Source organism: Mesoplodon mirus (genome assembly GCF_964341445.2).
Source record: "Mesoplodon mirus genome assembly, chromosome: 14".
In the NCBI taxonomy this organism is placed as follows: Eukaryota; Metazoa; Chordata; class Mammalia; order Artiodactyla; family Ziphiidae; genus Mesoplodon; species Mesoplodon mirus.
The window spans coordinates 55,707,605-55,727,528 of NC_138990.1; the positions used below are offsets into that span (position 1 = coordinate 55,707,605).

At 39.3% G+C, this 19,924-nt stretch overlaps 1 protein-coding gene across 9 annotated transcripts in view; it reads right to left on the reverse strand.

The window, feature by feature from the left end:
* DHX57 (DExH-box helicase 57) overlaps positions 1-19,924 on the reverse strand; it is a 59,378-nt gene that overhangs the window by 38,960 nt on the left and 494 nt on the right. For 2 of the 9 annotated variants that reach the window (XM_082641827.1, XM_082641830.1), the window contains exons 2-5: positions 9,422-9,639; positions 3,512-3,670; positions 2,326-2,511; positions 1,193-2,031 (exon numbers count right to left, since the gene is read on the reverse strand). In XM_082641827.1, coding sequence (XP_082497953.1) covers positions 1,193-2,031; positions 2,326-2,511; positions 3,512-3,670; positions 9,422-9,639 — 1,402 coding nt within the window. Of the gene's footprint in view, positions 1-1,192; positions 2,032-2,325; positions 2,512-3,511; positions 3,671-9,421; positions 9,640-17,548; positions 17,569-19,447; positions 19,675-19,712; positions 19,919-19,924 lie in introns of those variants that run through there. The other 7 variants (XM_082641832.1, XM_082641831.1, XM_082641829.1 and 4 more) reach the window with 7 other exon arrangements.

Genomic DNA, 19,924 nt, shown 5'->3' on the forward strand with positions numbered 1-19,924 from the left:
GTCTATCATATGATGAATCAATAAATGAAATGTGGTATGTGCATATAATGGAATAGTATTCAGTAATAAAAAGGAATGAAGTACTGATACATGCTACAACATGGATGAACCTTGAAAACATTATGCTAAGTGAAAGAAGCCAATCACAAAAAGCCACATATTTACTATACGATTCCATTTCCATGAAATGTCCAGAATAGGTAAATCCATAGAGACAGAATATAGACTCATGGTTGTTAGGGGTTGGGGGAAGGGAGAAATGAGGAGTGACTTGCTAACAGGTACAGTTTCTTTCTGGGGTGATAAAAACGTTCAAGAGTTAGACAGTGGTCATGGTTGCACAACTTTGTTAATATACTAAAAACCACTGAATTGTACACTTCAAAAGGGTAAATTTCATGGTGTGCAAATTATATCTTAATAAAGCTGTTATCTTAAAAAAAAAGTTCACGACACACAGTTTGTCATTTCTTGAGGAATACATCTGAGTGCTAGAACTCGCTGTAGGTTGGGAGCGAGTCAAGGGGCCAGTGAGGGAACCTAGCCAGCTGTCTGGCATCCGCATCTCGGTGCAGTTTCACTGTTCTCTACCTGTTGACATTTACCTAGGAACTCCTGGGAAATAATAAAACTTGCTGCTCTGAAAGAAAGGTGGCAAAAAATAAGAGAGATCCTACGGTGAGCTTTGAAAGGGGGGTTACTTGTGATGTAAGAATCTGTATGGCACACTTGGATCTGGAGGAAGCCAGAGGCTTGTACAAACATTTCTCTATTTGAGGATTTAGGGACCCACAAAGAGAGACATCCCCTAATGACTTTTGGGGGTCTAGCATACTAAAAGCAGGAGGGTATGGATGGTGGTATAGAAAGAGAAGTATCTCTAAAAACTCATTTTAAAGTAATCCTATATACAATAACAGAAGTAATCACATGAAACCAAATGGATTACACGAAACAGACTTTTCTGGAAGGATGCTTTAAGGTTCTTCCAGCCCTCAACTGCTAGAATAAACTTATACATCACTACAAACTTTCAATTCAGGGAGCCAGACACAGTGACAGAATAAGGCCTTACAAGTAAAGTCAGGTCATAGCTCAGGGGAGATCCTACACCAGCCCTCAGAGCCTCTGACTGCTGTAATCCATCATTCCAAATCCCGCCTCCACAACACCCCATCAATGACTTACATACCTTCTGGAATTTGATTTGAAAGAAACGAATTACTTGGAATCACTGGTTTACGACAGACAGGATTATTTATTCTGGTCCCAGAGGATACTGGCAGAAAGTTCACAGGAGGGACACTGTACTTGTGATGGGTATATGTTAGTAACTTGGCTATTTCTGATTCTTCCTCTAAAAGGGTTATCAAAGAATATACAACAGGTTCTGAAGCTTCTGCAAATGTCAAGGCCTTGCCATAAAGGAACTCAGAAATATGTAAACGACAAGCCAGAGGTAGATTCTCATTGGTGGAATAAAATGCCACAAGGGGAGCTTGGTAGGGGTATTTGTGATCTTTAGAAAATCGAATTTCAAGTTCGTATAAAAAAGATGCATCTTCGTCAGCATTTAGATGGGAATCATCTACACTTCTTTCTGGTCTTCCAACAGTTTGATTTGGGGGCACTTCATGTTTGAATTTGCACTTTGATCCAAATTTGCAATTTCCTTTGCGGTAAAATTTACAGATTTCAAGTGACATCTCCCGTATATTTTTGGTACTTTCCTTTTGCTTGGATTTGCAGAATTTACTCGTCAAATACCCCAGTTCTAATCCAATGGTCCAGACTCTGTTCTGAATTCTTTCTATAAATTTTTCTCCACAGATTGACTTGAGAGCAAAGGCCTCTTCCTGTCGCTGTTCCACACACTCATCCAAGCTTATACGCGCAATGGCCTCAGAGATCTTCATCCTCTCTCCAAATGTCTCTGAAAAGCACTGGGTGAGCAGATGTTCCAGGGATGCCCCCACGTCTCCATTGCAAATTCTCAGGGCTACCTGACAGTGCTCGGTGTTGAAACCATACCTGCCAAATGAGAAGCATGACAAAAAAGACTGAGTAATATCAAACCTCAAAAGAGAAATTCATTTAAATACATATATGGGAAGGCATAACTATACATAGGCAGGGTTTGTGTCTTGAAAAAGTGTACCTGATAATACTAACTCCTCCTTCATCTCCTTATCCTAAAAGAGAGGACACTGGGCATATCAGGTACCGCTGGAACGCACACAACACAAAAGTATTCGAGGAGTGGTAGGTGCATTTATAATACACTTTCAGTTTCCTTCAATTTTCCCATAAATGATGAAAGCAAACCTGGAAAGCTTTTGCACTGCAAATGCTGAGACTGTAAATTCTGGATGATGAGGCTCCACCAGGCCTGAACCAGCACCTTCCAAAGGATCTGAGTCCGGAACAAGGGAAGCTTCTCGTCCAGCTGACCAGTATTGCTCATCATCATAATCAGGCTCATCATCTTCTTCCTCCCCAGAAACACCTCTTCTGGCAAAGTAACATTTTCATATGTTAATTTCTACTTACCTCAAAGAAAAATTTAGTAAGAGTCTAAGAATTTAATTCAAGGAACCAAAGGACAGAGAATCCTGACCACTATTCAGTCACTGATTTAACTTTTTATTGACCTACTAATTTATATCTCGGCAAGTAACAGAATTTATTACCTGCCAGGTACTATGTTAAATGTTTTATATGTACTATCTCTTTGAAAATCTTCCCAATAACCCAGCCAGATTGGAATCTCTGTTTTTTTTTTTTCAGATGATCAACTAAAATTTAAGAGAAGATTATAAAGGTTATAAAGTAAAGAGCAACTAGAGATTTTAACCAAGGTAGTCTGACCCAGAGTCTGCGTTCTTAACTACAGAAGCCTTGGCTATCCTCTCTCTCTTCTCACTTATAAAAACCATCGCTATTTTTTTTTGCTTTGCTGCATAACCACCTTTCCTAAGTTTAAGACCGATAAGCGATTTGTAGATAGGATGGAAATTGAGCTGTTCATGACTGACTGTTGATTAATTCTGGCAAATGGAAAGGATTAACCTCTCCAACTGAAATCACAAAGCAAAATAGCCAAAAGTCTAAAACAATCTTTCTCTTAGGCAGATGGTCATGAGACGTGTAATTATAAGACTTCATCTGATCAACTCAATATTTGCTCCTAGAACAATGCTTCTACTTGTTCACTACAAGGTTTCATTTGAAAGGTTATCAATAAAGCAACTACTGAATCCATATTAGCACTGTCCTAGAAAAAGTAAAGATGAAAAGGCTATCTGTACCACTGCTCACAGGTACTGCAAAACAAACTCACTCTAAAACTGTTGCTGAATAATTATTCTTGTATTTCTCTTGGCTCACTTTCAACTAGTTATACAGTCACTACAGGATCAGTGCTGATACAGTATTCCAAAGACACACAGGACCCTCACACTGCCAATGCATCTTCCTCAATGTAGTAGTTTACTGAAATAAAATAATTTACTCAGATCCAGCATCCGCATCTTGTTCTTGCAGGTCTCGGAGAAGAGCTTTCACTTTTTCTTGATTCTCAGAAGTCATATGCAGAGTCTGAAGGGGCGCTTTGGCCTCAGGCTTCCACTTGGGGTGTGCGTCCCCTTTTCTCATGCTACTGTTACTAGGTCTGCAAAGGACACAGGAACAAAATTACACATTTACCCGTGAGCAGAGCTTTTACACTCTCCTCAGGGTCCCCAAATATATATAACATGACTGGACTGTCAAATACCCTACAAAAGATGACAATGAATGTGAAGAGATCCTCTATTTTCCACAGTATTTACCAGACTTCATTCAATTGAAACTGCTGGAGAAAAACCTGATTCGATGCTTCATCATTAAATCTGGCTTCACTAACTCAAGAGTCCTCTGGAGAAAGTAATGCTATGATGACTCCTTCTGCACTAGTGGATGTTCAAAAGAAATGTGCTACATACAAAGAGTACACATTTCATTCTATTTGAGGTACTTGATCTGAAAACAACTGAGAGTCCTATCTTGTGAATATTAGGCCCTATTTTTTTTTTTTTTTTTTTTTTTTGCGGTATGCGGGCCTCTCACTGTTGTGGCCTCTCCTGTTGCGGAGCACAGGCTCTGGACGCGCAGGCTCAGCGGCCATGGTTCATGGGCCCAGCCACTCCGCGGCATGTGGGATCCTCCTGGACCGGGGCATAAACCCCTGTCCCCTGCAAGGGCAGGTGGACTCTCAACCACTGCGCCACCAGGGAAGCCCTAGGCCCTATTTTTGAAATATTTACTTAAATTATTATTTCCTGATTACAAAAATCATAATAATACATGTTCACTGTAGAAAAGTAGAGAACCAAGAAAAAAACAGAAGTCATCTTAAATCACATTCTTTTTCACATACAGTTTTTATAAAATTGTACAGCACATATAATCTTTTATAATTTGCTTTATTTCCTTATCAAAATAAAACTGTCATTTCCCCCAAATTAAATATTTTCCTACAACTTAACTTAAATGGTTACACATACATATAGAGGTACTAGAATTTATTTAACCAATCTTTCATTTTTGGAATTTAGATTTTTTTAGGGATACTTTTTAGTATTTAAAACAATAATCAGCTCTAACATTTAACTTTACTCACTAAATTTCTTTTTTTCACTTGACATGTTTCATTATAAATTTTCACAAATCTAGGAAAATGGCAGAAACTTTCTCTGCATTGAAAATCCAACATATTATTGAGACTTTGAAAAGAACCACACACTTACACTCGCAAAACTGGGTAGCAAAGGAGAAAATAGAATAGACTGTGGTTTTTAACCACTTAGTTGCAACCTCTGAAAAGAAACATTAGCCCAAATTCATCATTTCCCCTTTTAGTTTCAAAAAATTTTAAATCTACAGAAATTAACACCATTTACCAAGATTCACCAATTGTTAACAAGTGCCATACTTAAATGCACACACACATTTATGCCCTTTTCTTCTTATTTCTCTCTCTACACACACATATATGCATATATATATGCTCCCTCATATAGGTACATGCATGCTCTGCTGAACCATCTGAATGTAAGCTGCAGGCATCACATTCACTCTTAAATACTTCAGCATGTTATTTCCTAAGAACAGAGACATACTTTTATATAACCACAATACTCTTATCACTCACAAGATATTTTATATTGATATCATCTAATATATAATCCATATTCAAAGTTCCTAACTGCCTCAATCATGTCTTCTACAGATTTTCGGATTGAGTATCTAGTTTAAAATGACATTTAGTTATCTGTTTTTCAAACTCCTTTAATTTAGAATAGTTCCCCCACCTATTTCCTGGCATTGACTTTTTTGAAGCACTTAGGCTAGCTGTCTTGTAGAATTCTATTTGGACTTGTCTGTTTCCTCATGATTAGAGAAAAAAAAAGGGGGGCGGGTAGGGGGAGAACTTCCATATGCTCCTATCTCATCTACCTCTTATTTGTAAACCCCTATACTTTGCCTTCCTTCCAGTTCCTAAGGATGAACCATCCTCGATCCTAAAGTCAGTCCCTCTGTATACTGTATACACAATCTCTTTAACCTCCTCAAGGAAATCATTCCAGCACTTAGCCCCCCCTCTGCATCATCAGATCATTAGTTCTTCATTCTCCTTTGGATCATTTCCATCAGCATACAGACATGCTATATAACATCTACCATCTTAAAAAAAAATCTTCCCTTTGACTGCATATCCCTCTCAAGCTATTGTCCTATCTCTCCTCCCTCCCCTGCCCTTTAGAGCAAAACTCCCTCAAAGGGTTATCTAAATCACTGTCTTTGTCACCACTTTCTTTCCTCTTCTCTCTGAAACACACTCCAATAGGGTTTTCTCCACACTAAGTATACTAAACCAAACAGCTCTCGTCAAGGTTACCCGTGCTATCCACATTGCCAAATCCAGTGGACAATTGTCAGAACACATTTTTCTTTTTTCTTTATATTGGCTGTGCCACGCAGCTTGTGGCACCTTAGTTCCCGACCAGGGATTGAACCTGGGGCCACAGCAGTGAAAGTCCTAACCACTGGACCACCAGGGAACTCCCGGAACACATTTTTCTTGACTTATTAGAAGCATTTTTTATACAACTTGCATATTCCCTTTAAGTATCCAATCCAATCTGATTGGATACTTCCCTTGAAAACACCTTAATTCCTTGACTTCCAGAAATAAGCTTAGTTTTCCTCCTACTTCACTGGCAACTCCTCAATCTACTTTGTCACATTTTCCTAATCTCTCTCAGTTCTAAAGCCTAGAGTGCTCCAGGGCTCAAAGTTTAGACCTCTTCTCTATATCCTATCTCATCCAGTCCCATAGCCTTAAAGCACATTTATTCCTAGAGGACTCATACATTTACTTCTCTAGCCTAGATCTTGTTCTTGAACTCCAGACTTATATATTAAACTGACTATGAAATTGCCACTTGGAGTGTACCTTCTAACTGGTCTTCCTGCTTCCAACCCATGTCCCCCTGTAGTCTATTCTCCACAGAGCACACTGAGGCAGGGCCACTGAATATGGGTGCACAGACTATACACTATGCAAAGGGTCCTAAAGTAGGGAAGGAGGGGACAGCAAAAGCTAAAATCCAGTCTATGCTCTGCTTGCCAAGACATCCATCCTGGAGCTATAACTGCCCAAAGAAAGGGGCACCATTTTCTAATTCACACGAAGGGATATACTGAATAGCAGTAACTCTGGCTAGAGTGATTGATGTCACACACACTTGCCTCAAACCCTTCAATGGCTTCCCATTTTACTCAAAGCAAAGCCAAAGTCCTTATAATGGCCTTTTGGGCCATGGCACGTGACTTGGCTCAGTCCAGTTCAAGATGCTGACAAACCTCACAGCTGGTGCTTGAAAGACAGAATTATGGCGCCTGAAAGAAGCATTTCAGGTAGATAAGGTGTATTTGAACATGTGATGACTGATATATACAGAACAGATGTTTTTGCTTTCCTTGATCTTTCCTGGTGGTAGCAGGGGTGAACTTTTGAGAAGGTGCCAAATAGCTGTGAGAACGTATGTCTGCCCCATTGAGAATGTCTGTAGAATTCAATTCCATTATTTAAAATAGTTTTTCTACTGACCAGCCCCAGCCTGAAGCTTGACACAATAACTAGACTAGCTATTCTACAGCTATCCTAAGACAACTTTCTCAACTGTGCTTTAATTTTCAAAGTTATTTTAAAATCCCATTCTTTGAACTATTCTAAACTATTCTAAAGATTATACATTCCAAAGTATCCTTTTAAAAACTTGGTTTTATGTGCTTACGATTGTTTCTATAATAAATAATTTTAATGATTATATCTGACCCCTTTGACAGAAAACAGATCAATGGATTCCTAAGGATCAGGGAGGAGTGTGTTGCAAAGGGCATGGGGGAGTTTTGAAGAACTGTTTATGGCGATGATTGCATTTGTCAAATTTTAGGTTGAGTTTTACTGAACGTAAATTACACTTCAATGAACATGACTTTTAAAACTTAAAACAAAAACAAACAAAATCCTTATAATGGCCTATAACATCCTATACAGTATAGTCTCTTGAATCTAACTGCCTATCACGTCTTACCCATCCACACTAGCCACATGGCTTCCTTGCCATCTCCTAAATCTTCCAAGCACACTCCTGCCTTAGGAACTGTGCACCTGCTGTTCCCTCTGCCTTGAACGTTCTTCCCTTAGGTAGCTTCACAGCTTATCCATCACTTCTTTCTTGTCCTGGCTCAAACGACACATCATTAGAGAAGTCTTCTCTGATCACTCCGTAGAAAACAGCAACCAGCAATCTATTTCAGTATTTTCTATCCCTTTATCCTTTATTTTTCTCCATAGCACTTACCATCTGACCTATTATTATACCTTTGTTTACGGTCTTTATACCTCAAACCTCCCTCTATGAAGACAAGGACAATATTCTATTCATCACTGTAATCCTGGTTCCTAAAACAGTGCCTGGTGCATGGTAGGCACTGAGTAAATATTTCCTGCATGAATGAATGTCTAAGACTCTAAGAACCTATAAAGTCAGTGTTTTCAGAAAGAATGGAACTGCATCTAACTCAGCATTTAGGTTCTTAAGTCGGCAGCTAAGGTGAAAGTACAGTTTTACTATACTTTAGAATAGTAAAGTATATTTACTATACTTTAATTTTACTATATTTTACTATACTTTAGAATAAGATTATTCTGGAAGATTCCTTAAAAAAGTGTCAAGTTTGAGACTGATACATTATCTCTCAGTATGTCCAAAATGACCATTTTTCATTTAGAATGGAAAAAAAAATGTAGATTCTCTGGTTGCATACCAGGTGAAATATTTGATTATGGTAGAGACCATGTATAAGAAATATATATTTAAACATTAATATCACATACTCAGTACATCAAGAGGCTTAAGCTACAAAAAGCACTTGGAAACTGAGACTGTCTGAGGGATGAGCACATTCCTCTCCTGTGTCCTGCTCACTACAGAGCCCAGATTCATTCTGCGGCAAGTTTAACTACTTACATACTATTTGTTCTTCTTTTTCTTTTTTTCCTGAATGCATACAGTTGAATTCATTTAAGTTAAAAGCATGTATGATGCAGCTGAACTTCAGCACTCACCTATATTCCTCTCTAAGTAATATTTAGTTGAGAATTATTCCCACAAAAGAGTGTGTGTATGTATGTGTATATATACACAGCTCTAAAGAAGTCTCTCCATCTCTAAAAATTCAAGTAAACAGCTTTAAGTGCAATTTGAGAAACAATGAGAATTTTATATTTATACTGCATAACATGCAGTAGTAAAATCTTTACTTTCATTAAACATGCATTAGAATTATCAGAATTTATTCACTAATTAAAAGTTGAACATGAGAAAAGCCTGGGCATGATATCTACCACTGGTTATCACATGAAGCTCCAGTAAATATTTGGTTGATCTGGTTGGAAAAATAGATAATTCATCAACTAGACAGATGGAGTATAGCCAGATCTCATTTGGGGACCTTCAAACTACAATGCCTAAGAAATACTTAAAATAATTTTCATCACCTTCACCATTTCTAATATTTACTTTCCTAGTAATACTGATTACAATAACAATATTATACACAATTCACAGTGTCATGTGGAAGTTAAAGTTAACTTCAGATTTCAAAGCACCGCCCCCATCCCCGGCCCAACAAAAGGTGTTATTTGCCAACATGCCTTTAGAAAAGGTTACAAAGAGGGGGCTTTAAAACAAGAGGTAGATAACTTGGCCAGAATTACTTGGCATTTTCCCCCTTTGTCTTAGTCATCTGTTGTCCATAGATCAGGAATTGATACTGTTTTCACATTTGAATATTCAAAGAGTATAATGACCTGGATGAATGCCTTGATTCACTGAAGATACAAAAGTCATCGCCATCATCCCAAATTCTACTTGAGGCCTTTCTATTGCCACCAATGCCACCGCCACCGCTGCCACCCCCATGAGATTTACTAGCATGACTTCTGCCTCCTCTTCCTCCTCTGGAAGACCCCTTTCCACCTCCTTTCCCTGGCTTGCCTTTTCTTCTTACTGAAGAACTCATTTTCACCTGCAAGAGAAAAAAGTAATACAGACATTATACAAATCAGACAAGTATAATAATCCTTTGTTTGTCAAAGTTATGGAAATAGCCTATTTTAAAGAAAAAAAGGAAAATGCATACTTTAAAAGGGCCAGTTTAGGAGAAGCATCGATAAACTGCTTCACAAAAGATTTACAAGCATATCCCCCTCAGAATTAATATTTAGTGAGCTTCTCTGACACAGATTTCTTAACCAGGATGTGCATCAGAAACACATGGAGAAGTTTCAAATCATACATAGGGTGTGTAGGGTCCAATGCTACATTCTGATCTGGTTAGGTCTTGCATAGGGTTTAAAAAACTCTAGTTGAGAAGAGATGTTTTCATGTATTTAATACATAATTTGATAAGTAAAATTTATATTTACATATACACTTGCAGAAACACAGCCCTAGCTCAGAGACTTTGCCTGGGGGAAGTAAAACTGTAGAGTTTTGTATGCGATCAAAGTTAAGATGTTATCAGCTTAAAATAGAATGTTACAACTAAAAGATGTTTTATGTCAGTCTCACGGTAAAAATACAAAACAAAACAAATTACACAGCAAAAATCTATAGTAGATACATAAAAGATAATGAGGAAGGAATCAAAGCCTACCACTACAGAAAATCATCAAATCACAAAGGAAGACAGCACGAGAGAAAGAAAGAAGCAAAGGATCTATAAAACACCCAGGAAACAGCAATCAAAATGGCAATAGTAAGCCCTTACCTATCAATAATTACTTTAAATGTAAATGGACTAAATTCTCCTATCGAAATACACAGAGTAGCCGAATGGATTAAAAAAACAAAACTCGGGACTTCCCTGGTGGTGCGGTGGTTAAGAATCCACCTGCCAATGCAGGGGACACAGGTTCGAGCCCTGGTCTGGGAAGCTTCCACGTGCCGTGGAACAACTAAGCCCATGTGCCACAACTACTGAGCCTGTGCTCTAGAGCCCGCAAGCCACAACTACTGAGCCTGTATGCTACAACTACTGAAGCCCTCGTGTCTAGAGCCTGTGCTCCGCAACAAGAGAAGCCACCGCTATGAGAAGCCCATGCACCACAACGAAGAGTAGACCCTGCTCACCGCAACTAGAGGAAGCCTGCATGCAGCAACAAAGACCTAATGCAGCCAAGGATAAATAAATAAAAATAAATTTTAAAAAGTTAAAAAAAAAAGACTCAACTACATGCTGCCTACAACAGAATCACTTCAGCTTTAAAGACACACATAGACTGAAACTGAAGGTATGTAAAAGACAGTAAATGCACATGGAAACCAAAAGACAGCAGGGGGGCTTCCCTGGTGGCACAGTGGTTGAGGGTCTGCCTACCGATGCAGGGGACGCAGGTTCGTGCCCCAGTCCGGGAGGATCCCATGTGCCACGGAGCGGCTGGGCCCGTGGGCCATGGCCACTGAGCCTGTGCATCTGGAGCCTGTGCTCCGAAGTGGGAGGGGCCACAGCAGTGAGAGGCCCGCGTACCACACACACACAAAAAAAAGACAGCAAGGGTAGCTATGCTTAGACAAAATAGACTTTAAGTCAAATACTGTAAAAAGAGACAAAGAAGATCATCATATAACAATAAAGGGGTCAATTCATCAAGGGAATCTAACAATTGTAAGTATTTATGCTCCCAACATCAGAGCACCTAAATATATAAAGCAAATATTAACATAATTGAAGAGAGAAATAGAGAGCAACACAAAAATAATAAGGGACTTTAATACCACACTTTGAACAATGGTCAGATCATCCAGAAAGGAAAATCAGTAAAGAAATATTGGACTTGAACTATAATTTAAGCCAAGTGGACCTAAATGACATATACAGAACATTCCATTCAAAGCAGGAGACTACATTTTCTTCTCAAATGCACATCGAATATTCTCCAGGATAGATCATATCTTGGGCTATAAAACAAGTCTTGATGAACTTAAGAAGACTGAAATCAGATCAAGCATCTTTTCTAACCACAATGGTATGAAACTAGAAATCAATAACAGAAGGAAAACTGGAAAACTCATAAATATGTGGACATTAAATAACATGCTCCTGAACAACCAATGGGTCAAAGACAAAATCAAGAGGGAAATTTTAAAATATCTTCAAACAGGGCTTCCCTGGTGGCGCAGTGGTTGAGAGTCCGCCTGCCGATGCAGGGGACACGGGTTCATGCCCCGGTCCGGGAGGATCCCACATGCCGCGGAGCGGCTGGGCCCGTGGGCCATGGCCGCTGAGCCTGCGCATCCGGAGCCTGTGCTCCACAACGGGAGAGGCCACAACAGTGAGAGGCCCGCGTACCACAAAAAAAATAATAATAATAAAATAAAATAAAATAAAGTAAAATAAAATATCTTCAAACAATTGAAAGTGGAAACACAACATACCAAAACTTATGGGATGCAGCAAAAGGAGTTCTAAGAGGACAGTTTAGAGCAATAAATGCCTACATTACGAAAAAGAAAAGATTTCAAATAAACAATCTAAATTTACACCTCAAGGAACCAGAAAAAAGAACAAACTAAGCCCAAACTAAGCCAAACTAACCACACCCAAACTAAGTCCAAAGTTAGTAGTATGCATAATAGGAGCACCAGAAGGATAGGGGGGAGAGAGAGAGAGAAAAGAGCAGAAAAAATGTTAAAAGAAATAACAGCAGAAGACTTCTCAAATGTATTGAAAGACAATAACCTACACAGCCAGGAAGCTTTAAGGAGTCCAAGTAGGATACACCCATAGATCCCTAAACAGACACAGTATGTAAAAATGCTGAAAGTTAAAGACAAGGAGAAATCTTGAAAGCATTTAGAGAAAAACAACTTGACACTTACAGATATAAACCCAGTAAGATTAACAGTTGACTTTCTGGCAGAAACGAGGGAGGCCAGAAGACAGTGACATAATACAGTCAAAGGACTTAAAGAAAAGAACTGTCAACCAATAATCCTATATCCAGAAAAGCTACCTTTCAAGAATGAAGGTGAAATTAAAAGTTTCTCAGATAAAAGCAGAGAATTTGTTGACAGCAGACCTGCTTTACAAAAAAATACTAAAGGAAGCTCATCAAGCTAAAGCAAGGGACACTAGATGATAATTTGAATCCACACAAAAAGCAAGGAGCACCAATAAAGGTAACTGTGTAATTCCAAAAATCCCAAAATACAAAAACCCCCTCCCCTCAAAACCAACAAAACAGTGTAAATGTATATTTTTCTCCTTTCTTCACATAACTGATTTAAAAAGCAATTGTATAAAATAATATGTATATAATGTAATATTGGACCTGTGATGTACAGAAATGTAATATATTTGCCAATAACAGAACAAAGCAGATCAGTGGGAGCATAGTTGTATTGGGTTAAGAAAATGACTACAGGTGATAAAGTAATAAGTGTAACAATGTACAGCTGGGGAAGCAACCTAAGTGTCCATTGACAGATGAACGGATAAAGAAGATGTGGCAATATATACACAATGGAATATTACTCAGCCATAAAAAAAAATGAAATAATTCTATTAGCAACAACATGGATGGACCTAGAGATTATCATACTAAGTGAAGTAAGTCAGACAGAGAAAGACAAATATCATACGATATTGCTTTATAAGGAATCTAAAAAAAATGATACAAATGAACTTATTTACAAAACAGAAATGGACTCACAGACATAAAAAATAAACTTATGGTTACCAAAGGGGGAAGGGGGGAGGGGTAAATTAGGAGTTTTGGATTAAAATATACACACTACTATATATAAAATAGATAAGCAATAAGGACCTATTGTATAGCACAGGCAACTATACTCAGTATCTAATAACCTATAATGGAAAAAAATCTTAAAAAGAATATAAACACACACACACACACACACACACGTATAACTAAATCACTTTGCTGTACACCTGAAACTAACACAACATTTTAAATCAACTACATTTCAATAAAAAAATAGAAAAGAATGTACAGTTGCATTTGTAATATTAATAGATGTAATATGTATAACAATAATACTGCAAAAAGGAGGGGAAAGGAATACAGCTGTATGAGAGTAAAATTTCAATACACTACTAAAATTGAGCTAGTATAAATGTGAAGCTGATTCTGATATGTCAAGATGTACAAGATAAACCCTTGGGCAGTCACTAAAAAACAAATCAAAAACTCAAAAAAATATCGTGAAAAATATCATTAAAGAAATTAAAATACTGAATTATAAAATGTTCATTTAATGATAATGCAAAAGAAAGCAGTAAAGTAGGAACAGAGAAACAAAATAGACAAGAGACATATAGACAACAAAAAGTAGAAGGGTAAATGTAAATTCCACTATACCAATAACATTAAATATGAATGGACTGAACAATTCAATCAAAAGACAAATTATCAGACTGTATAAAAACAAGAACCAACTATATGCTATCACTTTAAATTCAAAGATACAAATAAATGAAAAGTAAAAGGATGGAAAAAGACAAATCATGCAAACAGCAACCACAAGAAAGCTGGAGTGACTATGCTAATATCAGATGAAATAGACTTTAAAGCAAAAAATGTTGTTAGAGAGCTTCCCTGGTGGCGCAGTGGTTGAGAGTCCGCCTGCCGATGCAGGGGACACGGGTTCTTGCCCCGGTCCGGGAAGATCCCACATGCCGCGGAGCGGCTGGGCCAATGAACCATGGCTGCTGAGCCTATGCGTCCGGAGCCTGTGCTCCACAACAGGAGAGGCCACAACAGCGAGAAGCCCGCGTAATGCAAAAAAAAAAAAAAAAAAATGTTAGAGATAAAGAAGAACATTTCATAATGATAGAGAGTCAATCCATGAGGAAGATATTAACAATTACAAATATACTGCACCTAATAACACAGTACCAGAATACATAAAGCAGCAACTGACAGAAATGAACAGAGAGGACTTCCATGGTGGCACAGTGGGTAAGAATCCACCTGCCAATGCAGGGGACACGGGTTTGAGCCCTGGCCCAGGAAGATCCCACATGCCACGGAGCAACTAAGCCTGTGCACCACAACTACTGAGCCTCCATGCCACAACTACTGAAGCCCGTGTGCCCCAGAGCCCACGCAGCGCAACTACTGAGCCCATGCACCTCAACTACTGAAGCCCGCAAGCTCTAGGGCCTACATGCTACAACTACTGAAGCCTGTGCACCTAGAGCCTATGCTCCGCAACAAGAGAAGCCACTGCAATGAGAAGCCCATGCACTGCAATGAAGAGTAACCCCTGCTCGCTGCAACTAGAGAAAGCCTGCGCGCGGCAATGAAGACCCAGTGCAGCCAAAAAAAAAAAAAGAAATGGACAGAGAAATAGACAATGCATAACAGTAGGAAACTTCAATACCCACTTTCAACAATGGTAAAGAACAACTATTGTAAGTCCCCTACATACGAACGAGTTCTGTTCTGAGAGCTCATTCATAAGCCCAATTTGTTCATAAGTCCAACAAAGTTAGCCTAGGCACCCAACTAACACAATCGGCTATATACTGCTGCTTTTATGCTTGCTTCTGGACATCCTGGGCTTGAAATAAAGATACTGTACTACTGTACTATATACAGTACTGTACTGTAAAGTACACAAAAGCACAACTACTTGTAGAGGATGCACACATGTGACGACGTTCGCCAGACACGTGAGCTAACTTACGTGATTGGACATGCAAACACATGTTCACATCTTTAAAACTTCACAACTTGAAGCTTCGTATGTAGGGGACTTACTGTAGACAGAAGATCAATAAAGAAATAGAAGACTTGAAACACAGTATAAACCAACTAGACCTAAGAGACATCTATAGAACACTCTACCCAATAAAAATATACATTTTCCTTATGTGTATAAGGAAACTTTTCCAGGATAGACCATATGCTAGGCTATAATAAAAACCTAATAAATTTTAAAAGACAGAAATGATACAAAGTATGTTTTGTAACCACAGTGGAATGAAATTTGAAATCAAAAGCAGGGAAATATCTGGAAAACTCACAAACATGTAGAAATTAAACTAGGTCTCTTGATAGTCTTTTCTTCAAAATCCTTCACAATTATTCATATTTATTGTTTCTTTTATGTTTATCTTCCCGCCTCCCCAAAAGCTCTCTGAAGGCAAGGATTATGTCTATTTTGATTACCAATGTACCTCTAACACAGTGTCTGGCATATAGAAGAAATTCAATATGTATTTGAAGAATGGCTGAAGGTTGAATAAATGACTGATATGAGAATGGAGATTCATTCATTTATTTATTCATTCCACAAATATTTATTAAGCACTTATTATGTGCCAAGTCCTAGGGGTATAACAGCAAAGACAACAAAAATTCCTGCCTCATGAAGCTTATCTTCTAGAGAGTAAGACAGACAATAACTAAATACATAATATCAGTTAAGTGCTATGAAGAAAATGAAAAACTCTGAGAGTTATTTTAGATAGAGCAGTCGAGTTAGAGTGGTCATCTTTCTGAGGTCATATTGAGCAGACACCTGAACATTCAGAAAATGAGTCATGAAATATTTGTGAAATGTACATTGTAAGCAGAAGCAATAGTAGGTGAAAAGGGGCCAAGTCCAGAACATCTTCAATGCACTGGGCTGGATGAAGAGTAAGGAGTCTGGTGGGTCTGCAATATAGTGAGCAAACGAGATGAGGTCAGAAAGTAGACGGCCATGTAGGTCCTGGGAAGAACTTTGAATTTTATTCTAAGTATAATAGAAAGTCACTAGAGAGCAGAGGCAAAAGCTTGGTACGACTGACTTAGGTTTTAAAACAATTACTCTAAAAAGGGAACCCTCCTACACTGTTGGTGGGAATGTAAATTGGTAGAGCCACTATGGAGAACAGCATGGAGGTTCCTTAAAAAACTAAAAAGAGAGCTACCATATGATCCCGCAATCCCACTCCTGGGCATATATCCATAGAAAAACATGGTTAGAAAGGATACAGGCATCCCAATGTTCACTGCAGCACTGTTTGCAATAGCCAAGACATGAAAGCAACTTAAGTGTCGATCGACAGATGAATGGATAAAGAAGATGTGGTACACATATATAATGGAATATTACTCAGCCATTAAAAAGAATGAAATACTGTAGGGGACTCCCCTGGTGGTCCAGTGGTTAAGACTCCGTGCTCCTAACACAGGGGACCCAAGTTCAATCCCTGGTCAGGGAACTAGATCCTGCACGCCGCAACTAAGAGCCCACGTGCTGCAACTAAAAGAGCCCACATGTCAGAGCTAAAGACCCCACATGCCGCAACTAAAGATCCCACATGCTGCAATGAAGATCCCACATGCTACAACTAAGACCCGGCGCAGCCAAATAAATAAATATTAAAAAAGAAAGAAAGAAAGAATGAAATAATGCCATTTGCGGCAACATGGATGGACCTGGAGATTATCATACTAAGTGAAGTCAGACAGAGAAAAACAAATATATGATATGGCTTATATGCGGAATCTTAAAAAAAAAAAGATACAAATGAAGTTATTTACAAAACAGAAACAGTCTCACAGACTTAGAGAACATCGCAGATTTAGAGAACAAACTTACGGTTACCAGGAGGGAAGGGTGGCGGGGAGGGATAGACTGGGAGCTTGGGATTGACATATACACACTGCTGTATTTAAAATAGATAACCAGGGACTTCCTGGCGGTCCAGTGGTTGAGACTTCACCTTCCAATGCAGGGGGTGTGGGTTCAATACCTGGTTGGGGAGCTAAGATCTCACATGCCTCGCAGCCAAAAAATCAAAACATAAAACAGAAGCAATATTGTAACAAATTCAATAAAGACTTTAAAAATGGTCCATATCAATAAAATCTTTAAAAAATAAAATAAGATAAAATAGGTAACCAACAAGGACTTACTGTATAGCACAGGGAACTCTGCTCAATATTCTGTAATAACCTAAATGGGAAAAGAATTTGAAAAAGAATAGATACGTGTGTGTGTGTGTATATATATATATATATATATATATATATATATATATATAATATATATATATATATATCTGAATCACTTTGCTGTACACCTGAAACTAACACAACATTGTCAATCAAATATACTCCAATAGAAAATAAAATTTTTTTTTAAATTCAGATTTACATTAAAATTATCTAGAAAAAAGTAAAAAAAAAAATTACTCTGTTTTGTGAAGAATAAAAAGTCTTTAGGGAGGTGAGGAGAACCAGGAGGCCAGTTAGAAACTACTGCAGTTGTTCAGTCTGCAGATAAAAAACAAAACAAAACAAACAAACAAACAAAAACACAGTGAGATGGACTAGGGTGGGAGCAAGTGGAGCTGAAAAGTGGCCATAGATTCTCAATGTACTTTAACAGTAAATGAATTAGATGCAAGGTATGAGAAAGAAGTGTCTAGAATTACTGTAAGATTTTAGGGCCTAGATTAACTAGGTGAACAGGGGTCCTGTGCTCAGCCATGTGATCAAAATGGGAATAGTGGGGACGAAAAGATACGGGGAGTGTCACAAGTTCAGAATGAATGTTACATCTGAGATGTCTTCTAGATATTCAAATGGAGATATGTAGAAGGTATTAATAGTTGGAAATACAAGTCTGCATTGAGGGGAAAGGTAAGATTTTTCATTTACTTCTCTAAAACTCCTATAAGTTAAATATTATTTTCTATATTTTATAGCGGAGGAAACTAGAGAACAGATAAATTACATGACTTGCCTAATGTCACCAACTATAGAAGCAAAGTCTGGAGCCAGGGTTTGAAACAATACATTCAACTCCAAAGATGAAATTCTTTCCCCCATATTTCCCTCTTACCCCCCAAACATGTACTTTGTATCTTCAATTCAAAACTTAGTGTTGGGACTTCCCCGGTGGTCCAGTGATTAAGAATCCACCTTCCAATTCAGGGCACGTGGGTTCGATCCCTGATCAGGGAACTAAGATCCCACATGCCACGGGGCAACTAAGCCCACGTGCCACAACTACTGACCCCGCGCACTGCAACGAAATATCCCGCGTGCCACAACTAAGACCCGACGCAGCTAAATAAATAAATAAATAAAACAAGGAAACAAAACAAAAAAACAAAACTTACTGTTAAGCCAGCCCCCCCCCCCTTAATTTGTGCCTGGGTCTTAATTTGTAAAGGTGACTGAGTGCTGACGCAGAGAGATCAATACCACTGAAAGAAAAGTTTAATGTTACTTACAACTCCCCTAGAAAGGAGAGGCATGCCATGCCACGGTGGGCCACAGGGGGAAGCACCAGTGTCAGGAGGAGGCAGAAAGGAACAAGAGTAAGGCATAGGCTGTAGCCTTTCTTGGGTTTTCCACGGGAAAAGCAAGGCAGGGCAGGGTAATCAGTTTAGGATTGGCTAGTTTGAGTAATTCCCACAGACTCTGAGGCATAGGGTACCTGGCCCCAGATTGATTTAGGGCAGGGGAACTACTAGCTTGGTGGTTAGACAAAGGAGGTGGTTGGTGCAGGACTGGTTGTTTTGCATACGAAAGCCGTGTTCACAGGTTAATTGTTAATTAGCTAGCTCTGGGAATGGCAGTTTCTTCCCGGCCAGGTAGGCCCACAAGAAGCCAAAACATCATAAATCCATTTAGTCTGGGAAGATTCCAACTATCTTTGTTCACCGTGGACACAGGAACCTAAGTTTGGCTGGAAGAGTATCCTTTGTTTAACATCCAAGTTTGGCTCCCAGGAACAGAATCACCAAGCTGGGCGCTGAAAACTGACCACAAACCATTCCCCTCCCAGGCAAATCTCTGACTCACCCCATATATCCAGCTCCTTGCAGATACCCAGACCTGGTACCTTTCTTCCAGCATACATCGCAGGAAATCCTCTCCCCAAATAGCCACCCATTGGAGATGGAGACAGAGACAGGAAACGAAACCTGAGCCCCTCCAATCCCACCCTTTATCCGGCTCCGAGCCTGAATTCAGCTCCCCCGCCTCCAGCCTGAGCGTGGACAGCCTCAGCTGCCGACCCCCGCCGGGCCCGGTCTCAGGGCCTGGGATCCTAATGCTCCAGACTCACCGGCCCCAGCCAGACAGGCTGTATCCCACCGGGCCGGGAGGCTCCTCAGACCCTGACCACTCCGGGAGAGGGAGTCGGTAGAAGGGTCCGCACACTGACTACTGGGCCGACGCGCAAACCACGCACACTGAAATACATCCCTCATACGCGGCAGGGGAGGCCGCCCCGGGCTCACAGCGCTGCTTCCCGGGGCGTCTGTTAGGACGCGGCGC